This window comes from Ptychodera flava, chromosome 17 (assembly GCF_041260155.1).
Source record: "Ptychodera flava strain L36383 chromosome 17, AS_Pfla_20210202, whole genome shotgun sequence".
Lineage (NCBI taxonomy): Eukaryota > Metazoa > Hemichordata > Enteropneusta > Ptychoderidae > Ptychodera > Ptychodera flava.
In genome coordinates, this window is record NC_091944.1 from 6,433,041 (window position 1) to 6,454,123 (window position 21,083).

Sequence of the window (21,083 nt, forward strand, 5' to 3'; positions counted from 1 at the left end):
CTTTCTTTCATGTAAAACTATATATACATTTGATTAATTCGAGCCAAACATGACGAGAAACGTTAAACATTGTCTAAGGAAGTCAGGCACGTTTTAAGGCACCCGAACTGCCCATAAAACGTGTGAACTCATCGGACGATATAAATCATTTTTTCAGTACTACTGGGAGTAGACGATGAGCAATTATTTCTACGCTGGAACGTTTCAAAGATCAGGTCGTATGTTCCAGGAGCAACTGACAATAAGAGAAACCTGCATGATATGCGCGCGCACACGCTTGTATACACATACTCTTCTGCAACCAAGGTCAAAGTGGCAGCTAACATACGTAATCAACCCAAACTATTTTTACGATGGTAATAATCTAAATCTTGCAAGTCTTTTAGTAAGCACACTTCAGTGGCTCTTTTTGGAGAATGTCCATCAGTGGTGTCATGAGCGAGTGAAGTAAGTGAGCAAATAGTACCGATTTCTTCAAATGCTCAAATATATTGGAGACTGTCGGTGGTGATTGAGAAAATTTATATGGATACAACAATGATGGCAAGTGTATGGCACTCTTATCCACCTGTGAAACGCGTTGCGAATCTGAACCAAACAGAAATGTCAGGGACATAACGCAACTTATGCTGAAAAAAGGTGCCACGTTCTTGCCCGACATGCAAAAGTACCAACGATAGCCTCGCACTGTGATTGAAATCGGCTGTAACGATTTTTGGAGCTTTCGCGATTACGGTCCTCGCCTATGCAGGCAGCTACCGAGGAAACAGACAGAGGAAAACGAGGCAATCTACATTTGTAGAATGCGACAGAAAGTCGGACTCTCCGATTTGTACAAACATTTTTTTGGTCTATCACGTGTTGGGACTCACTTTGAAGCTCAATGAGTAAATGAAGTTTCTACCGGCTTATTTTTGTGAAAATGGAAAATTTTGTTTTTCCCCATAGAGTTAACAAAAGGAAAGCGGCCACCTTGAATTTCAAATGTTGATATAAATATTGGATAATTTGTTTCTGTAGCACCAAAACTTGCACAGTTACCATGGTTAATTTTGTTCTTGATTTCTAGAGAGAGTGGTTGAAGGTCTCCTTCTAGAAAGTTTGAGCAGTAGTTTCACCCTTTCATTTTCCACTACCTCAAGTAGATTTGCTTGCGTCATAAATCGATCGTTGCCGTTCCATTTACACGATTTGTTCGCACATTAGCATACACAGATATCCAATTACTATGGAACAAATATTGGCGGTACAACCAATTACTGTACTTTATAACAATCGTAAGTGACTGGCGACGTGCATGCACGTATGTACGTACATATCCTAAATCATTATGGAAGCAGGCAGTGTTTTCTATGTCCAATTATACATGCACTACGATTCAGTGTTACCACAAAAACGTCTGCTACAAAGGTCTAACGTATACGCAGTCAGACCTGACGTCGCAAATAAATAAATATGATTTAAGGTAGTATGCGCCTAGAAAGGGAAATACTTAAAAATTTGCTCAAACTTTCCTCAAGGAATGTTTCAACCATTTTCTTTCAAAATCGAGAATAAAAATTGGGGGTCACCGTGCAAATTTTGGTACTAGAGAAACAAATTACCAAAGATTTACTGATATTTGAAATTTAAAATGGCCGCAATCCATGTGTTCACTCTGTGGAGAAAAGTAAAATTTTCGATTTTCAAAAAACTACATGTAAGACGGTGAAAAGTTTTTCTTTCTTGTAGAGTTTCAAGATGAACCCCACAAGTGGTAGATCAGCAAAGAATTTGACAAGTTTGAGAGTCCAAATATATGTCCACGGGGCGCACTCTACCTTAAAATGCAGTGGCGTACGTCTGCTACTGTTTCGGATGAAGTCACATACTCATATAATTTCAGCTCCAGTGCCGTTTACTCCGAGTACCGTCTTTATCGCTCTATCACGTAAGACTACTTTATGCTGTAATGCGACTCGGTGAACGGTTCAACATTCCAGCTGTACATGGAGGCATGGACTTGTATTAATTGTCGTTATACCGTGGGTTACTAGTAATTTATCTGTTTATGTTGGGCTTGATCCGTTAGCATCAAAGGATCTTGTTTAAGACAAAACGACGACCTCTATCTTATCGTGCATGTAATGTGTTTTAACCTTGTCTGCTTTGCTTCAGTTGAAGCTTCGAACAGAGGAACTGACGGAGGCGCAGGGGAGGACCAGAGTTGCCGAAGATGCGCTAGCGGAGAGAGAGAACGCATGGAAGAAAGAGAAAACCCGCCTCCTTCAACAATCAGACTCCAAAGACAAACTCCACAAGGGCGCAATCAGCGCTCTGCAGTTTCGACTTGACGCGGAGGCGCGCTCCGGTAAGGAGGTCAAGGGTCGGCTGGAAAGTCGCGTCCGGAACGAGATGAAGGAGAAAGAGCGGCAAAAACAGATCAACTCTGATATGCAGAGCGAGCTGGCGACAGTGAAGGCACAGTTCGACAACGAACGCAAGGCATGGGAGAGAGAGAAATCGCACCTTCAAAGACAAGCGGCAGAGGTAAGCCGATAGCAAAACAGGAGCGATTGTTCCGAACACTGCGACAAACACCATTCTCTCTGACATTCTTTGGACTTGGTCATTGTCGCAGCTTACCCTGCGATCTGTACATCTGTTTGCTTTACGCATAAAGTGTAGGCTTGTGTTTTCTAATTGAATATTGTTACTGTCTTGTACTATTTATGTTTGTACTCAGGTCCATTCTAGAAGATTTGCTGTTGGTTATACAATACTTTTCAGACTAACAGGCCCCAGTAGCCGCAATGTTTGGCATATGTTTACTTAACAATACATCAATTCTGCGTCTGTGCACGCAAGTCGAACAGAATTAAACCCCCCCCCCCCCTCATCAATTACAACTTTAATATAATATACGTTAGTTTTATTGTTTTTTATCTTTATTGTCTGTTTGCCTTAAACATCAGACAGCATTGCCCTAAAGTCCGTCAATAAAATTTTTAAATTATGTATATCAGACACGAAGTTAATACATCTACAATGACAAAAATGTAGGAAGAGCACCTATCAGCCATTTCGAATTTGTTTTGTGTTTTAGAGCGTCGTGTTGGTCAGTTTTGTTTTGAAATTCATTGTTTTCAGGGGAAGTCAAGCCATGTAAGACCAAGAAAGATAAAAAAAGTTTGTTTCTCATCCTCGCTCGCGTCAATTAAAACCCGCCGAGTCAACCTTTTTCTGCTCACGGGGAAATGAAAAATCCGCAAAAATACGCGACTGCAGTGCATAACACAGTGCCGTATAAAACAGAACTGTAAACAAAATAACTGACACTAACATTCCATTCAGAATTGTACACATATGTCACTGTTTTATTAAGCTGTCAAAACTGTGCATTGCTGCACTAAAAGTCAAACCACAGAACTGTTGCTATAATACAAAAATACTAAAGCAACACTGCTGTGCATTTATCTCTGCGTGCATTACTATGTTGTTTTCATGTTTTTTGCGCGTTCTTGTTGGTTGAGGAATAAAAAAAATGAGAAGAAAAAAGCCGCGTCACCGCATCAATTTTGCAATATGTTTAGGATGAGAAACATACTTTTTTATTTTTCTTGGCCCAAGCTATGTATGTATGTAGATTTGTTGCGCTTCAAGTGTGTGTTCAAAGGTTTTGTTTTAGTAATCTGTTACAAGTTTCAAGTGAATCTACCGCAAATCCGTAAACCGCACTAGTATCCAAGCGCGACAAAGCATCTATTCGAAATAGCCCATAACATCATAGACAGTAGAGGGGGGGGGGGGTTACATTTGAAGTTTTAATACCTTATAAATATGTTATCTCGTTAATTTCTGATTTTTTGAGTAGCCAGCAAAGTACACGAGTAAAACACAATTGAAACGTGAGGTAGACTCGTACAGACCCAGGTTGAAATTTATGTATACAAATTATATTTCCCCATGTCTTGCGATGTATAGTAAGTTGAGACATACCGAACGAGTGTGGAAGCGCCACCTGCTTTTTGTGTCAAAGAAGCTACACATAAATACTCTTCTTTGCAGTTTTTGATTTACGTCCTGGTCACCGACATAGATTCTGCATGCGTTTGATGGTTACGGCAAATGATGAGTGTGCAGACACGACAGCGTTGACACACGTATGTTCTGTACGCAGGCGTAGATGAGGATATTCAAGTGTACACTCGCAAGCAGTGGATTTTGACAACATCTTAGAGTTGTTGTGACTACCCTAGCGCCCCATATTAGAATGATTTCAAACATCCTTAAGTGCGCGTTTGAGAGAATTTCCAGTCGACAAGTTTGGAACACAAGTCCTTGTATCCCACTGTCAAATTTACAATTGCCTTAGGGTGGTTGTGAGCAGAAGCGTTGCCGTGTGGACAATGTCGACTTTGTGGTGTGTCAGTCGGTTCTCACGTTCTTTCATTTGTAACAAACGTCAGTGTAATGGCCCTGCACTTGCCAAGAAAGTTGACCTCTGACCCACAGCCGATAAATTCACCCTTCTTTGTCTCTGGGCCGTAACCCCTAGCAACCATGATGAAAGAGCCAATTTTACCCTTCAAAGAGAGACCACACACAACGTGTAAAATTTCATAGGAAGGTATCATGCATAATTTCCATAACCCTAATGGTCCCTGTTTTTATCAGAAATATCCGTCATGTTGTCTAGTCACGTGATGTTGGCACCGCTAAGGTCAGAGAATGTCGCAAATCACCGTCATCCTAGCCAGGGCGTAAGTTCTTGGCAGAGAAAAATAAACTTAAAAATTTGAGTGAGAAATATCACAATCTAACAGCTGTCGTGTGTTTCAAATCTCGTGTCTAGGTCAGGAAAACAAATGATCGCATTTGCTGTTTACTCAAAATTTATCACCGTCCCGTAGCAAAATATTCATGTTTCCCTTGATCTAAGCTATGTTCAAACTCTGTTCGTTCCAGGCGAAGGAAACCAAACGAATGGTATTAGATTTGCGACGAAGTGCCGAGACACTGCAGCAAAAACTAGCCGTAGAAGAGAAACGTCGAAGCCAGACGCAGAACACATACGTCGCCGAGAAATCTGCCTGGGAGATTGAACGCTCCGAAATGCAGGTCAAAATTGCTAGGGTAGGTCAAAGGTCATATCCCGGGAAGATCCTGCTCTCTTTCAAGGAAATGTCCCTCAAGTCCACAATCTCTCTGCGCTATCCCTGCTTACAACTCAGATTAGGGAGGTATGATGATGATGAATGCAGCGATGATGTTTAATACAGTATATAGGATGCTTGTGTATGGCAATAAGTCCGCATACGAGACAGACGCCAAGTCGGTCGATGCTTTATATTTATGCAAACACTGATACGGCAATTCAGTCACTCTAAAATAATTTGAGCCTCATATTTTAAGTAATAAGGTCACAAAATTTTGAACAACTCATTAAAAGTTGCGACTACAAATTGCGTTTCGCCAGAGGCCAGACCCGTTTAACAATTGGTGTTTTTTTAGATTTAGTGATTGTGAAAGTGACTTGCCATGCCCAAGCATGCATACGATTGAAGGAAGGTGTAACAAGATTGTAAAAAAGTGAAAATACTGTAAATTTCATTTTGAATTTGTTGTATCGGTACTATAGGGTCAGATATGCCCTTCTGTTACCTGCGACACAGATAAAGACTTTGTCTGTACTTGTGCTAATCGTGTTTTTTTAATATCCACAGTTGGAACAGCACACAAAGGGATCATCGAAGAAAAGCAAAGAGAAGGCGGAGGAGCAAGTCGCCAGGCTCAAGGATTCATGGGAGAGGGAAAGAAATGAACACAAGCGACTGCTGGCGGCGTCACACGGCAAGAATATGGATTTACAGAGACAGCTGGAATCGATGGAAAGAACCCTCCAGAACGAGAGACGCGACTTTGAGACCAAGTTGAACTCTGAACGCAAAGACTGGCAGGATGAGAAGACGCAGTTAGTCGCCAGGATTAAGGAAGTCAGTCATGGTTTCTATTTTATCCCTTTTTTCGGAGGCCCATTTGTGTATTTTCTTTTTGTTCTGTCGCTTTTGTTCTGTTATTTCAATATATATATATGTATATATATATATATATATAAATATATATATATATATATATATACATCTCACAACATTTCCCCTCAAAAATGGCAATCATACACACTAAGTCTTCCAATATCACAACTAAATCCATGCAAAAACAAACGCACTGTAGAGGAATAGACAACTGAGATCAGCATACAGTATACTACCGTACACTACGTTGGCCATGAAGATTTGCTATTCCTCTGTCCTGTGACTCGCGAGATGAGATTCCAAAAAACAAGCTCAGTGCGGAGTTGAAACTCGATAGCCATACTCCTCCAGTTTAGAATATTGTCGATTTGGTCAGTTTGGAAATCAATCTTTGAGAGATATTCGCTGTCGGCGGAAGGGGTAGAGTTACAAGTAAAGACGAATAAGTCTTGTTTTGACGATCATATCTACCAAACACGAGCAACCCCACTGCTCCGAGTGTACCGTTCGGCTTAGCTTCACGCAGGGGTCATGTTACCCCTGACCCGTATTTTTAAAGAACTCGAAATCCAGAATGCATTATGGCTGCGTGAGAGGTGAAAAAGTTCGTACGTCATGCCCACGGTATAGAATTTTCTGTTCTTTTAGTTAACAAGAATGATGGCTTGGGTGGTATACCTCAGCGATGAAACAAAGACGAGGGTAAAATGTCGAAATAGTGGGTGACTTCAATCTCAGACGACTGCCATAAAGTCGTCTGGGCTGTCATCAAACAGCTGCAGCTCTGAGGCTCCGTTCCGCTCGAGAGTCAGTTACAAGAATTGACCCATTTTAGCGCGCTTTGGTAATTTTTTTAGGTCACACCTGAAAATTACATAATCTAGGGGTGTTGTGACGGCGACTTTGAAAGAAACTTTAATTATAAGGAACATCTGGCAAGCCTAAGACACACCTCCATTCCCGAAGCTTTTCATTTTGCGTAATCTTTTCTTTGGATTAGTGCCATCCGTCGACTCCAGTCGTGTATAGTAATTTAAATGGATTAGCAAAACAATCTTTCGAAGTTTTGTTGAGAGCTACAAAAACTTCATTCAACACCAGATTCGCGGCTACAGAAATCAATAGATCTAAAAGTATTGGATTTTCCGACTTTTCTCGTGCGAGTGTACTCGCGGCAATTTTCGAAACGCTACCCGATCAACTGCTTTGAAGTTCAGCTCTTTTTAATTCTACTTTAATAATGATGAAATGATTTTATTTTGTTTTGTTTACGGATTGTTAAAATATTCATGAAGTAGAAGAGCCGATGATAGATCGATACCAATTGATATGGGTTTGACTGTCAGCTACCAAGTCCAAATAGTGCATCTAAACATTTGGATAGAATGCGCCTCGGGGACAGATGTTCGGACTCTGAATTTTTTCAATACTTTTCTGATCTACTGCTTGTAGGGGCTCATTTAAATCTCTTGGTGTAAGAAAACTTTTCACCGTCTTAGTTTTGTGAAAATCGAAAATGGCTTTTTCCCTCGTAGAGTTAACATAGGGATATTTGCCATTTTGAATTTCAAAGGTGGAGAAATGTTAATTTGTTTCTGTAGTACCAAGATTTGCACGGTGACCCCTGATTTTTATTCTTGGTCTGGTAAGAGAATGTTTGAAAGAATCATCGAGGAACGCTTTGGCAGAAGTTTAAGTCTTTCACTTTCGAGGCGCATACTACCGTAATTCCAGCAATGCTGGTGTCAACCATAGTAGGTGGGCACAACAGAGTTCGTATCGGTCATAATATTTGACAGCTAGTAACCGGCGCATGTACTATATTTATTCACATGTGTTGGCATTCCTGATCTTTGATGTTGTTTTTATGCGATAAAACGAATAAGATTATACCAATATAAACAACGGCACATTCCTTCAATTATAGAAAATCTCTTTTTCAACCTTTTCACATCCAATCAAACCACACAAGTTGTGCTGATGTTGAACAGGCTCCGATAGCAGGGTGACTTCCAGTGAACCCTTAACTCTGTTAAACTCTCCATGGTAACGCGCGCAGGAGGTACAAAAACATCATGATCAGTCATCGATGATTTTAATTTAGCATGCCAGAGCAGCGATGATGTCCGGTATTTGATATTCTCCGTTTGTTCGAAGGAGAAATACGAAACCAAAGAGCAGAGATATGACATTGTACCCAGAGCGAACAGAAAAGTGTGGCTGCAGCATTGCCTGTATACAGCGCCCACAGCGTTTGTCTTTTCTCACCCTCGTTCCCAAGGTGGAGGAAGAGAACCGAGTGCTGAAGGAGTGGGAGACGAAGACGAAGGAGGCTCAGAAAAGACATCAACGTGATCACGATGCTTGGAAGGAAGAAAGGGAGGAGTATCAGAAGAAACTCTCCGAAAACGAGAAAATTCACACTCAGGAAAAATCGAGAATGGATGAGATCATAGCTGAGGTACTCTCACTTTTTTCATGACTGCCAAAAGTGCGATACGGAAACAAATAGCAAGTTTTCAGCAAGTTCTCAAAAATACCAAAGACTGTGGCGTATAAAGTCGAATGTTTATTTCCATGAGGCCATGTCCGCCTGTTTCCAATGTCGAATTTGCCTGTTATTGCATAACCACACTTAGTTATTGTGGCGCTTTCAAATACCTGTAAATCTCTTTCGTGAGTGGAAAAGTTGAAGATTATTATGTTATTTCGTTATCATTCTGGATAAACAGCGCCGTCGCTGGCTAGCAAATGTGCACTTTCGATTGATACGCACACACTTGAATCGTTAGTACGTACGTGTGTAAGACAACTATCTGACAAGACATGCGTGTATGAAAATCCGTCCCACTTCGCTGGAGCCCACTCGTTAGGGATAAATAATAGCTAAACTTGTAGTGAAGGTTTTGTCAATTAAGCTCGGTTTTGTCAGATAGTCGTCTTCCACACGTCGCAATAAAAGAATAGGTGTGTTCATCTCACGTTCAAATTTACTTTGTTTGTTTCTTTGTAGTTTGAAAAACTGAAGAATATCGCAACGGCGCTTGAGCAAGTGGACACCAGCATTGCTCTAAAACACAGCCAAAACGGGTCAATACGAGAAACTCCACAGAGAGACACAGAGAAGCCCCTTACCAAAACCCAGTCCTCCGCGGCCATGGCGACAAACAAGCAGGTAGGTCTCGGTAGATATTTCCTGGACATTGAAAGTTGGATATATTTACCGCCCTAACTGTAACTATTGGCGAAGCCCACTTTAAAGCAAACTTCACGCATGCGCGATTGCCATAGATCATCTGATTGTCTGTGTATACCAATTACTGTGAGAGCATTTATCCATGTACTTGCTTTACCGGCGAGTAGTTCATCTCCATGATATATCGTTTTATGCAATTTTTATTCTCATATTCTGTCATATTTATGTTCTTCATACATATTTATTTTACATTGGCCTTCATTTTCACATTTTCGTTTTTGTGTTTGTAAGTTTGTGTTGTTTCTGCACGTTGCTATGGTGTCGATTCTCTTCACAGAGGCCAGAAAGCGAGACAATCACATCCGACCAAGTGATCTCGCCGCAAATTAGCCACTTTGAACAGGTGCAGGTCGCCACCACTCTCATACCCACGAACGCTGCGCACGCGCATAGATATCTAACAGGGGATGACGGGATAGCTTGGAATGCTGGGGAAGACGACACGGATTTGGAAGTAGAAACGACGCTTTCCGAGGTTCGACAATGAAAGCATAATTGTGTAGATGAATTCCACCGCACTATACATTTCTAACACGTAAATTGTATTTTTCAAAGCACACATTCTCGTCTGTTCAAAATTGACCTAATATTATCTCATATCAAATACATTTTAAACAGGGTGTCAAAGTAACTGACCAGACTTTCGAAATAAAGTTTACTGCAAATGTAGAATCACTGCTTCTTGTCTGTACACGCCTAACATAAGCATGTCGTTTAGCATTCTGCCGCCTTTTCTCCCGTGCGATTTTTAAGTATATTGCCATCATGACAGTACTGCTTTCAAAGTACAGATAAATACGAATGCTGAGTTAATTAAATTTCTATTACCACCAATTTTTACTTTACGGTGACAAAGTGAAAAAGATGACATAGTACATAACTGTTGATTGAGTCAAAGACGATGAACAACTTAACCAATTTTGTCCAACCTGTACCTAACCAGAAAGGAAAGTCTCTCTACTTTGGTAGCTCTCATTCAGCATTTCATTCCTCCTTTGACATCTGATTTTCTGTTGATGTCCTGACGTGACCTTTGGCGCGTGTGATCATATAAACTTTGAAATGAATCACTCGCCTGTCTACAGTTTTGGATCATTTGAAATATGTGGTCATGACATGTTTGGCAAATTTTAGTCGTTGGGGGATAAAAGGCAAAACGGGTCAGCTCAGAATCGATTTTTTTTCATCTCATTTGCATTAAACTCTGACGACTCTGGCTTCTTCAATACACAAGAAGCAGTAGTTATGGAAATCAATTCAAACCCTTCTCGAAGTTGAACTAAACTTTTGTCATACCTTTGTGTAAACGCGCTGTTTCCTCATACAAACATCACAGAAATCCTCTCCTCATGATTATATTTGATTCCAGTCGCTACACTTCTTGGAGAGCCTGTGTCGACACATAACACCTATATATTTATCACTCGACTGTGATATTTTACTTTCACTAAATTGCATCTCTCGTTTATTTAACAGCGATGATAATTTCACATTCTAGTTCGTCAATACTAATAGATAATTACTATGCATGACACGGCCATTTTCTACTATCATTTAAGAATTCTTGAGGAAGCTCTCCGGATTTGTCACAATTACGAGGAGGCCAGGCGAATATGCACTCGCTCCGGTAGTGTGACTAACTTCCGGTGCATCCGACAAGGCTTCCTGGTGGCGCAATTTCGTACTGTGACGTTTGATTGCCCCGTGATTTGTAAAAGTGGACTTTGTAAATGGGAAAAACTGACACAAATTTTATAGACTAAAACAGTTGAAAACTGTCAAATTATCCTGGTGGCGCAATGTCGTACTATGACGTTTCATTGCCCCGTGATATGTGAAAGTGGGCGTTGTAATCCTTACAAAGGAAAACAGGAAAAAACTGACACAAATTTTACAGACTATAACAGCTGAAAACTATTAAATTATTCGCGAGTGCCTGAAGTTCCCTCTCCTACGTAAAAATGCCTAAGACTGGATTACTCCCATACAACAACCACTCATGTGTGGTACTTGTATGGGCTAAGCCGTCCATAGCTGTATATGCGTATTCGAAGATGTTGTCATATTCCGACACAAAGGGAGTGACAGCGTGTTCTTTTGGGCACAGTAACAAATATTTGCAAAGAAATGCTTTTTAACTGCACAACTGTAAGGGAGTAAAATGTCATACAGTTTGACAACTCCGTCTACTAACGACCCTTTCTGCAGCCTATATTCTAGCTGGCATTTTGTAGTGTAGAGCTTCAGCCAAGACGTTAAGTTTGCGCCACGCGCTTGTCAACTAAAGGTAGATTCTGCACCCCGAATCCTAACCAACAACACAACAGTCAAGTTTTAATGGCACTCACACTCTTTACCCTTACTAACAATCCCAATACTCCTTTCTTACATGCTTTCATTCTGGTAGGATAAAGCTGACGACAGGTACGTCCCTAAGAATCTTTTTTTCATTTTTGATATTTCGACAAAATTTTAGGCCATGAGAGAGATCGAGAAGGCCACTGATGAGCTAGCCCAGTATCAGGCTGAACTGTCCCTGAAAGACATAAACATGAACTTGCGAAGGTAGACTATATATTTTCTGTCCTAAGTCTGATAGTTCCCGCCTAAATTTCTAACACAATATAATATGTCTTTAGTAGCTTTATTTATAGATTATATGGTACGGTGTTCGTTTGTGTGCGCCTTGTTACGGAATTGTTGTCAAAGTGTGGCTGCTCTCCTTCGAAATAAGTCAACTTTTAACCGATGTTGGTGTTGCCTATTTCTCACCTGGTTGCTTTGTGTGTAGTTTTCTTCCTGGTAATGGGTTGGAATCATACTGCATCTAAAAACTGTCCCTTACTTAAATCGCAGCGCAAGGCAGCTAATGTTTGGTAGGTGCGCGCGATGCAAATTTTCCTGACCTGAAAAAAGTCCAATCACGCCTGAGATGGTTACACGATGAAGAGGTCCTTGGGTCTTGAAAGTAATTAGGGGTCTCAGTACTTTTACGTGTATTGAAGTGTATTTCACCGATAGTAGGATCAAAAATGGGGAAAGGAACTTAGCAAAGTATTCACTTCAAACACATTAATTACTTAGTTCATCAAACGGACTTTTGAACCAATATTTAGCTGTCAAGCATTGCATTGAGCACTTAACTGCCCATAGTAGACAGCCTTAACATTATATATATATATATATATATATATATATATATATATATATATATATATATATATATATATATATATATATATATATACACCATAGCTTACGTTGTACTAAGTTTTTAACGTTTCTGTGTCATCCCAGCACTATGACCTTTGTTGTTTTTCCGTTCTTGTTTTGTTTCTGTACTTTGAATGTGTTGTGCTAAAATGAAATCAAAATTATATATTGCGTTTTTAAGAGGCGTATGAAAAATTGTATGCTCGCTGTGTTATACCGTCGTTCCTGAGAGTAATCACCTTAAACACCTTTGCCTTGTCTAGATCAAGATCGCATTCCGATGTGTTCACCCCGGTTGAGGAGATGAGAAAAGCCAAGAAACCACTTTATCAGTCTGCAAGTCTAACAAGAACCACAACGCCCTCTACAGCTCGACCAGGCACCAGAGATCGGCCGACAGCACTGGCAGCGCAAACTCCACCCGAACACGAAGACTCGAAATCCGTCATCGGGAAACCTTCAAGCTTGCCCATCGCTGATCAGTGTGAACAGTCGTATCCTAGTGTCAGCAGTGGTCCAGGAAGTCCAGGCACCGTCATATCTGAAAAACTTGCCCAGACCAGTATCAGTCATAGCACAAAGGTACCAACGGCGACATCAAGCATTGCCTCGGATGATGTACCGCCCCCGTCAACCCAAGAACAGGAAGAGGGCTCCCCCTCAGACGACAAAGGGAGAACCTCCCCACCCTCGAAGATAGTGACTGTTCCGGTCGTCGGACGATCTGGTTACTTCGACGTCCGGGGACTGCTACGACCGACTGAAAAGAAACAGCCGCTGTTGCCATGGATGCAAGATGACGGCAAACTTATCAACGACAGTCAAAGGGACCCTGAGGTAGTGCGAGAGAGCAGAGTGCTCTCCGCCAAAAAGATGTTCGAGAATGGCTCATCGCGTTCGAGGGAAGCAAGTCCAGCCCCGGGCCGGATCACGTCCCCTATGTCCGAGAAGCCAAAAGTCGAAACCACCAAACCTACAGCCACATCCATCGGCCAGGATCCCGTCAAGGGAATTTCTCCGAAAGCAGAGAGTGCAGGGACCAAAACGCCTACATCACCGGTTGGGTCATCTTCAGTGATTTCTTCGAAAGCTGAGAAGGAAGTCGAAGAGAAGGCGCCTTCTCCTCGGACAAAGCCCTCATCAGACAGGCAGGCGAGCAGCCCTTCTGCAAAACATGGCAAGCCGCCTGTGCCTGGAAAACCAGATTCGGCCAAGAAATCCGCTGACAAGACTTCACCTAAACAACAGGGGGCAGCAGAACGGAAGGGACCGTCGTCCCCAACATATGCCAGAACTCCACCAAACGCGTTATATGTGAAACGCATGCAGGAGCCATCATTTGAAAGGGATGCTTCGACGCCCGAGAGAGATCTCACCAAAAAGGGCCCTTCGCCGAATGCGTCTCGCACCCCAACACCACCGATAAGAGACGCTCAATTCGTCCCAGAAAAACTTTCTCCGGAACCGTTTGTGCCTATCATACCGGGTAATCTTCCCCGGACTAAAACAAGGATGCAGCATCAGGAGGCAGTGAGATTGCATCATACCCCACCTCAGCAGCAATCTCCATCACAGTTACCAGCAGACCAACAACGTAAGCATTCGAAGGACAATACCCCTTCCTCGCCTCGCACAGCGAGGGCCAAGTTCTTTGCAGAGAGCCCCTCGGAGAGCACGTCTAAGCCGGACAAGTTTGATCGAAGTCTACGGAGCAGAAGCTTGAGCCCACCAGGTTTCAGACTTTCGGGAGAGCCTTTGAAGTTTTCTTTGCCTCCAGCTGTACCTCAGAGTGTTACGAAAGACCAAAAGACTGTTGAAGAGAAGACATCAGTCCGAGACAGGTCCCCGAGTCCGTCAGGTGTGCAAAGCCACGCTTCTACGTCATCGGGGCAACAGCCTAAAACGAAATCTAGCCAACAGCCAAGGACTGAGGGCCAACGACAAAAACACGCCCCCTCAAACCGCCCGATCACCGCTACAGCGTCGCCAACGACAGCACACGGCAAGTCGGCCACATCGTATAGTCAGGCCTCGCCGAAAATGGGCGTTAGGAGTATGCACACGCCGGACCAAAGTGCAAACAGAAAGGCGGCCGCTGAAGATAAACAGAAGGCGAGCAAAACAACAAAAAAGTCTTCAGTATTCAAGAGCGGTGGAAACAGTCGCTCAGGAAACGCTGGCAGCCCGTCAGATAATGCATTTTCACAGGTGAGTGTCCTTTCATCGTGAATATAGAATTTTATAACAAGGAAGTACCTTTTACTGCGAAGTTTAGTCCTGCATTTGTTGTTTAAACATATGAAATAATGTGACACAAACCATTTGGTAAATTATTGTAATAAGTGGTAGCTGATGATAGCTAAAGTTTTTGATGAACACTGTCCAAAGGCCCAAGATCTACTATTTCGAAAAGAAGAATATAAAACTGAAAATGTCACAAAACCAAATTGGTTGCGTTGACTTAGCCTCGTGATAGCGATTGTTTATCGTTTCGAAGAACTTCTGAGAACTGAAATTCAGCGTGTCGAAAATCTCGTCAAACATTCGTTACGCTACTTTTTGTTTATCTTTATTGTCCATATGACGTCATAGCATTTGACAGTCTGTGCATGGCGCCACACTGACCGAACGTCACTAACTGTTCGTCCTATGTGATCGACCAAGCTTCTGCGATGTCACAGAACAGCCCAACAAACTTGTAGATTTGTGAAATTGGCTTGTCGCATGATACCATATCGCATTTTAACAATCCACGACATGAAATTTTACAGGCGGGCAGTCATTTTTCTCTGGGGTGAAAATAATAAAAAAATTGCTCATGTTATTTTTTAAAATTACTTTCAAAAACGAATTTAAATGATATTGGCACAAACACTTAACTGTCATACCTGATTGTAGAACATCGCCTTTTTGCTTTTTGCTCGTTTCCCCTTGATTTAGGAGACTGTCGCGTATTACAGTCGGAATTAGTACCGACACACGCCGTTCAGAAATGCCCAAATGATAGGCTTTCTATGCCTTGTTGTCTAATATTAACGATTGAAATCAGTGATAAACAATAAGTTGTAAATCCAGACACTTTGATGAATAATATTTGATCGATGTATCTGTTGTGTGACGTTTCCTTTTCAGTGGTAGCTGCTAAAGATTTTTCATCATGTATGCTAGAGTAACTAGCTCTTCGGGCCCATGACGACAAAATCAAGCATTTCATAAAATTGCTCTGTTTAATCTATTCTTTTTAACTTTCTAGGAACTACAATAAACGCATGATCTTTCGATATAAGTCACTTCCAGCTAGCGTAATGAGGACTTGTGAAATCTCGTTGCGAAGTCTCGTATTGTTACGTATTTCATGTCGTGAGATATACATTATGCTTCGTCTCCCAGCTTGTACGTTAACAAAACATTAGCATGAACATATGAATAAATAATTACTAACACTATATTTATTCTTTCTCATTTTCAACTATTTTTCCATATTCTTTTACTTTTATTCCTATTTCTTTTTTTTTTTATGTTTTCTCCGTCGAATGCCTGTGTTGTTACTCACGTGGTCTGGTGCGCCCTCTATTGACTCGATGCATCAATATTCACACAAAACAACCCCGTGGTATACATAACGTGTGCCTTAACTCCTGGTGTACATATATCCGGTAACACTTTTACTAAAAATTGTAATCTATTAGAAGAAAAATAAGCGTAAAAATTAGTGTGTGTCTCTCTTGGGAAAAGTGCTTGCATGGTTTGGTCCGTATATTTCTAACCGCTTTCTCTCTCTCTCCCTACCCCTCGCCCTCCAACGCAAATATTCTTTGATTTTTCGAAACTGTCCGCTGTCGACTCTTTGCCTTTATGATTTTGCTATTTTGAACATTTGTTTACCTAACTGTAATTGTTTGTGGTATCGTTTTATTTGTTGTGAAATGTTCATACAATTATTTTGTTTTGGTTGTGGTTGGTCTTTGGCTTCTTAACTATGCCAAATCACTCTCTTTCGGAATTTTTGTTTTTGTTCTGAAATTTTCAGGCACCATCCTTTTCTTTTCTGTTTGTGATTGGTTTAGTTTTGCACTTCCTTTATTTTTATTTTCCTACTTTGTTTTGAAAACTTTTCCGTTCCCTGGTTGAGTTAGATCACTGCAGATATCGTTCCGATGTTGACGATGCGTTTTCCGAGGCCTCCGAAACCCGCCAACAGACGAGCGCCCTCTAGATGGCTACACCGTCGACTGCAGCAGCAGACATTACATATTGACATTGTGAGTGGCCAGATCTTCGTACAGGAGTCCCACTTATCGCCAGACATTGAACAGCACCCGTCAATGCAAGAAGCGTTGGAAATGTTCAAGCGTTTCTGCGAAACGACTGTTTGAACTCCCGACTAAATCCGAACGTATCCGAGGCGAAAACATTACGTCATCACTTGAGAAGTGGGCCAACATTTTTGGAAAAATATGAAGCTGGGTGATATGCTTGATTGATACATGAGCTCTTTGTCATCATCGTCGCCATCAACTATTTCAGCAATAAACCTGGCTAACCAGCAGTCGCAATGGATATTAGTTTTACCGTCAGTTTTAATGACAGTATTATTTTATGAACAACCATCGCACCAATTTTATAATGGATTTCAGAAAAAGAGGAAAACAAAAAAATGAGAAAAACATTCTGAGAACTTCAGATAACCTTTCTATTGAAGAATTATTAGTCACCGTTAACTGTAATCGATAGTGACAAGCCTAGAACGCTGCTCGCAGGTATACCCAAGCACTGAGCTGCGACCTTCGAAGTTTACCGAACCGTGCCGAGACCCAACGAGATGAAAGCGAGAAGAAACGTGGCCTAGAGTGGTAACGAAGGACATTTTGGTCTCATTTGCAGACGCATATAAACTGGTTTTACACTAGAGTTGAACTGATGTAAATATTCATCACTTCCTATGGTGCTACCAAAACTATTATATCGTACAATACTTCCGAATACCTAACATACCATCGTTACTGCAACTAGGGGATATTTCTTAGATTTCAAACATAAGCTTTTTAAAGTGTTTGCTTTCAAAAACTTTGTAAATCCGATGTCATGTCTACAAGTGAACCTTGCAATGATAGACAAAGTTGATAAGATGCTGACAGAGACGCGTTGTTTTTGTATTTATATCGTTACGTAGGTTATTTGCAACGCGTACATGTCACATGATTTATACACTGTGACGTAATGAAACCATATTTAAATTAACTAGATTAAAACAAGATAAAAGAAGTTTACAGCGCATGCAACCGTTTTGTCTGTCTCTTGTAAAACCCACTTTCAACAACGCTTGATCTGTGTGTAGTTTTTCTTGAGGGGAGGGGGGTTCCGCGTACGTTCGAATCTTATGTCATTCCCAGGTCCTCAGCAAAATACTTGAATGGAAAATCGAAGCTGATATATCGTTGTATTTCTTTTTTAAATATCGGAATAATTATATGCATGTTTATAACATCAGTGATTGGTCATTGTGCACGTGTCCGATTTCTGTGCCGTTTTCCTATAGCCTCTTTCCGACCAACACTCTACAAAATTAAATTCAAATTGGTTAATCTTAATTTCTGGCAGGACATGTTTCCCTGTTTTGAATCTCATAGAAATTCAGATATTATTGTGAAAATCGTAGCGTTGGTCCTATCATCAACAGTCAATCACTTCTTAAATGCATTGACTTTCGTCAGAAGAAGTTTCAGGATTTTTTCTCTAGACCTAACACCCGCGCCTGCTTAGTTTTTTAATATCAATATACAACCATTTACTAGAAGGGAAGAAAATCCTTGATATATTTAAACCGTCAGGAGTATCTATGAATGATATCGTACCGTTGTGCCCCCTAGTTGTCGTTTGTTTGTCTGTCTTATAGTTTGTTTTTATGACAAATCCAAAAGTTTAATTTATTCAGGGACCGCGTATTTAACATTGTAAAACTACATTAACAGCAAAATTCTTTCCCACCCTATCATGTTGACGCAGTGCTTGCAAGCCCGTAAGTCTGTGACAATATCAACATTTCCTGTAATGGTGGAAATGTTTTCTTTGTTTCCCAAGAGTTCATTTTGATTTTTATTTGCTTGGCTACATAGTGTTTTCGTTGTATTTCTAGCGCAATGGTAGTGCAATATCCGTGTGAAAATAATCAGTAATTTAAATCGATTGTATTCATCAAATGAAACAAGCCAATTATTTATAATAATATAGAATCAAAATTTACACATCAAAAATACGTCACTTAAGACATTAAGTTATATTTAAAAATAAAACTGGGCCATGATCATGTTGTATTCGTTTCATTTGTCGTCAGTAAAAATATGTCCGTAGATTTCCTTGACATTTTCGCCCTTCAAATCGTTTGCATATTTGAGTTAAAATCATTTTGATGATACGACTTTGTGAATAAGTAAAACGTTGCCTTTTTCGACAAGATCTTCAAATATTAAGTATTTAATAGAAGTCATGACTACATACACACAAAGTTATCCTACCTCATTCACAGTAGATCATGCCGGCTGTATGACGTCATTTCTGACGTAATTAAATGTATCCCGAGTACTGGCAGACTTGATTACGTGCATGCAAATTATGAAATGTTGCTTGAATTTTTATTTTCTTAAAATGCTCGCTCCCATAAATATTATAGAAAATGCTTAATTTGGCTTTGTCATTTTGTTTTGTGAATTAATAAAATTTGTTTTTATAGAGAAACAGGTGTATATCAGGCGTATTCTCTTCTTGAATTTATGCCATTTAGCAAAATATGTGTGTGTTTTAATTTTCTGAATGTATTTGTGTAAGAGTCAAGAGTATTTGAAACAGGACGACAAACAGTAACCAACAAAGAATAATTCAAAATGGAGGTTGTATTCAGTAAATGATCACCGTGATATGAGTCTCATGCTTGATATGGAACCATATCAAACTTATGTCTGTTACCCGAATCCCGTGCTGAAAATTTCAAATTTGATGTACTTTACGTATTGCCGAATGGCTTTCATTGTTCAGCGGCTTTGGAGCTCGTCTTGATATTGCCAACATCTCATAACGTTAACATTTGTCTGAGTGCACTCGCTCAGTAGATGCGAGAAAATATGCAGTGAATGCTGGTGGCCCGATTCACAATTTACGATCTTCTTTGACAAAGGATTCTTTGTGTCACGACTCCTGAAATAATATCTCTTACCAAATGTTCCGTACATGCACAGGGTACAAAAGAAATCTGCTGGCAAGTGAGAAGTAACTTCATCGTCCAGTATATTTATTTCAATTCAATGACTGCATTTGATTGTCTGTTGTGCCGTCTGTTGTGCCGGCCGTTCTTCTCTTCATTTTGTACTTTATGACTTTGGTCAGTGTGAACACAGCAACATGTGGGCGTTCTGTGCAAGAACTACAATACCGTAACATGCGCAGTTGAAACTTAGTGTCTTACCCACCCTTGTGTGCTTCGGGTAAAACCATCAAACGGCATAGTCGGCCACAAGTTTTACTATTTCATAATTCTTGACAACGACCCGACATGTCGTTATCCCGGAAGCCCAACTCCTCAGCTGTCGCAGAGCCTGATGGAAATCGCACCCTGACCACGTTCCCACAGAACCCAACCTATTGAAATTTGATTGTGTCATAACTTGATTTCTTGCAATCGTAGAATGAAAAGAGCGATCAATTAAAAATAGATGGTTTGCAATTGGCTTCCAAACTTTCCGGTGCACTGTAGTTTTCTTTGAGGGTTGAGGTACCATTAAAAGCGGAGTTCACTGCAAGAGGACAAGAATAAAAGCCACTGTCGATAACCATGAAAATCTACAGATTTCGAAATTGAACAAAAGGCATGATGATAACACCGTGATGCAGGACCGTAACAAGTTTTGTCGGCCAGAATAAGAACCTTTAAAGCGGACAATGATTATTTGATGAAATGCCAACATTTTCCGCTCATTGTAAAGTTTCAATTTCGAATTTCTTGCACAGAGTCGTGGCTATAGTTACGTCGAAGAGGCACGAATCACCACCCTTTGTCGACTTCCGGAGAGAGAAATTTTACCAGCAAAAAGTTTCATTTTTACCGCCGTTTTTTTTACAGTAAGCTGTATTGATCATGACATTAATTTATCTTGTCAAAGGAAGTGTCGACTCCGTCAAGCTGATAAATTAGTTGCAGAAATTCTAGAATCTCTATAACTTCAACGAGCGGTAAAGATGGGTAGAGAAATCGTTACGATATGAACAATCTTATCAAAGTTATTTTCCTACATAGTGCACGCCAAGTGGCTATTCTCTCTTTGAACGGATGTCACGATTTTTTCTGGTATATTATTACTAGTATTGCCAAGAACACTGGTATCACATACCAGATGACCAACTTCCTACCGTTCTTCGGCTGTTTTCCTACAGACGTGTGAAATGCGGGACGGTGTTAGTTGCATGACATACTTAGAAACGGTAGCGTGTGGCATAAAACGGCGGGTAGTAATTCAATCAATCAATCAATCAATCAATCAGCTAAGTTTATATAGCGACAAAAACCAAAAACAGTGTTTTGGACCATGACGCTCAATGGCTTGACCATA

General features: G+C 40.6%; 1 protein-coding gene across 12 annotated transcripts in view; it reads left to right on the plus strand.

Annotated features, from left to right (window-relative positions):
• The window catches only part of LOC139115260 (uncharacterized), a 74,520-nt gene extending 55,302 nt beyond the window's left edge, over positions 1-19,218 (plus strand). For 7 of the 12 annotated variants that reach the window (XM_070677243.1, XM_070677245.1, XM_070677248.1 and 4 more), the window contains 9 exons: positions 2,158-2,529; positions 4,948-5,115; positions 5,706-5,975; positions 8,296-8,475; positions 9,028-9,189; positions 9,548-9,745; positions 11,747-11,835; positions 12,747-14,691; positions 16,620-19,218. In XM_070677243.1, the coding sequence (XP_070533344.1) occupies positions 2,158-2,529; positions 4,948-5,115; positions 5,706-5,975; positions 8,296-8,475; positions 9,028-9,189; positions 9,548-9,745; positions 11,747-11,835; positions 12,747-14,691; positions 16,620-16,859 (3,624 nt within the window). In that variant the 3' untranslated portion in view covers positions 16,860-19,218. Of the gene's footprint in view, positions 1-2,157; positions 2,530-4,947; positions 5,116-5,705; positions 5,976-8,295; positions 8,476-9,027; positions 9,190-9,547; positions 9,746-11,677; positions 11,695-11,746; positions 11,836-12,746; positions 14,692-16,172 lie in introns of all 12 variants that reach the window. The other 5 variants (XM_070677249.1, XM_070677254.1, XM_070677252.1 and 2 more) reach the window with 5 other exon arrangements.
• Positions 19,219-21,083: the final 1,865 nt, after the last annotated feature.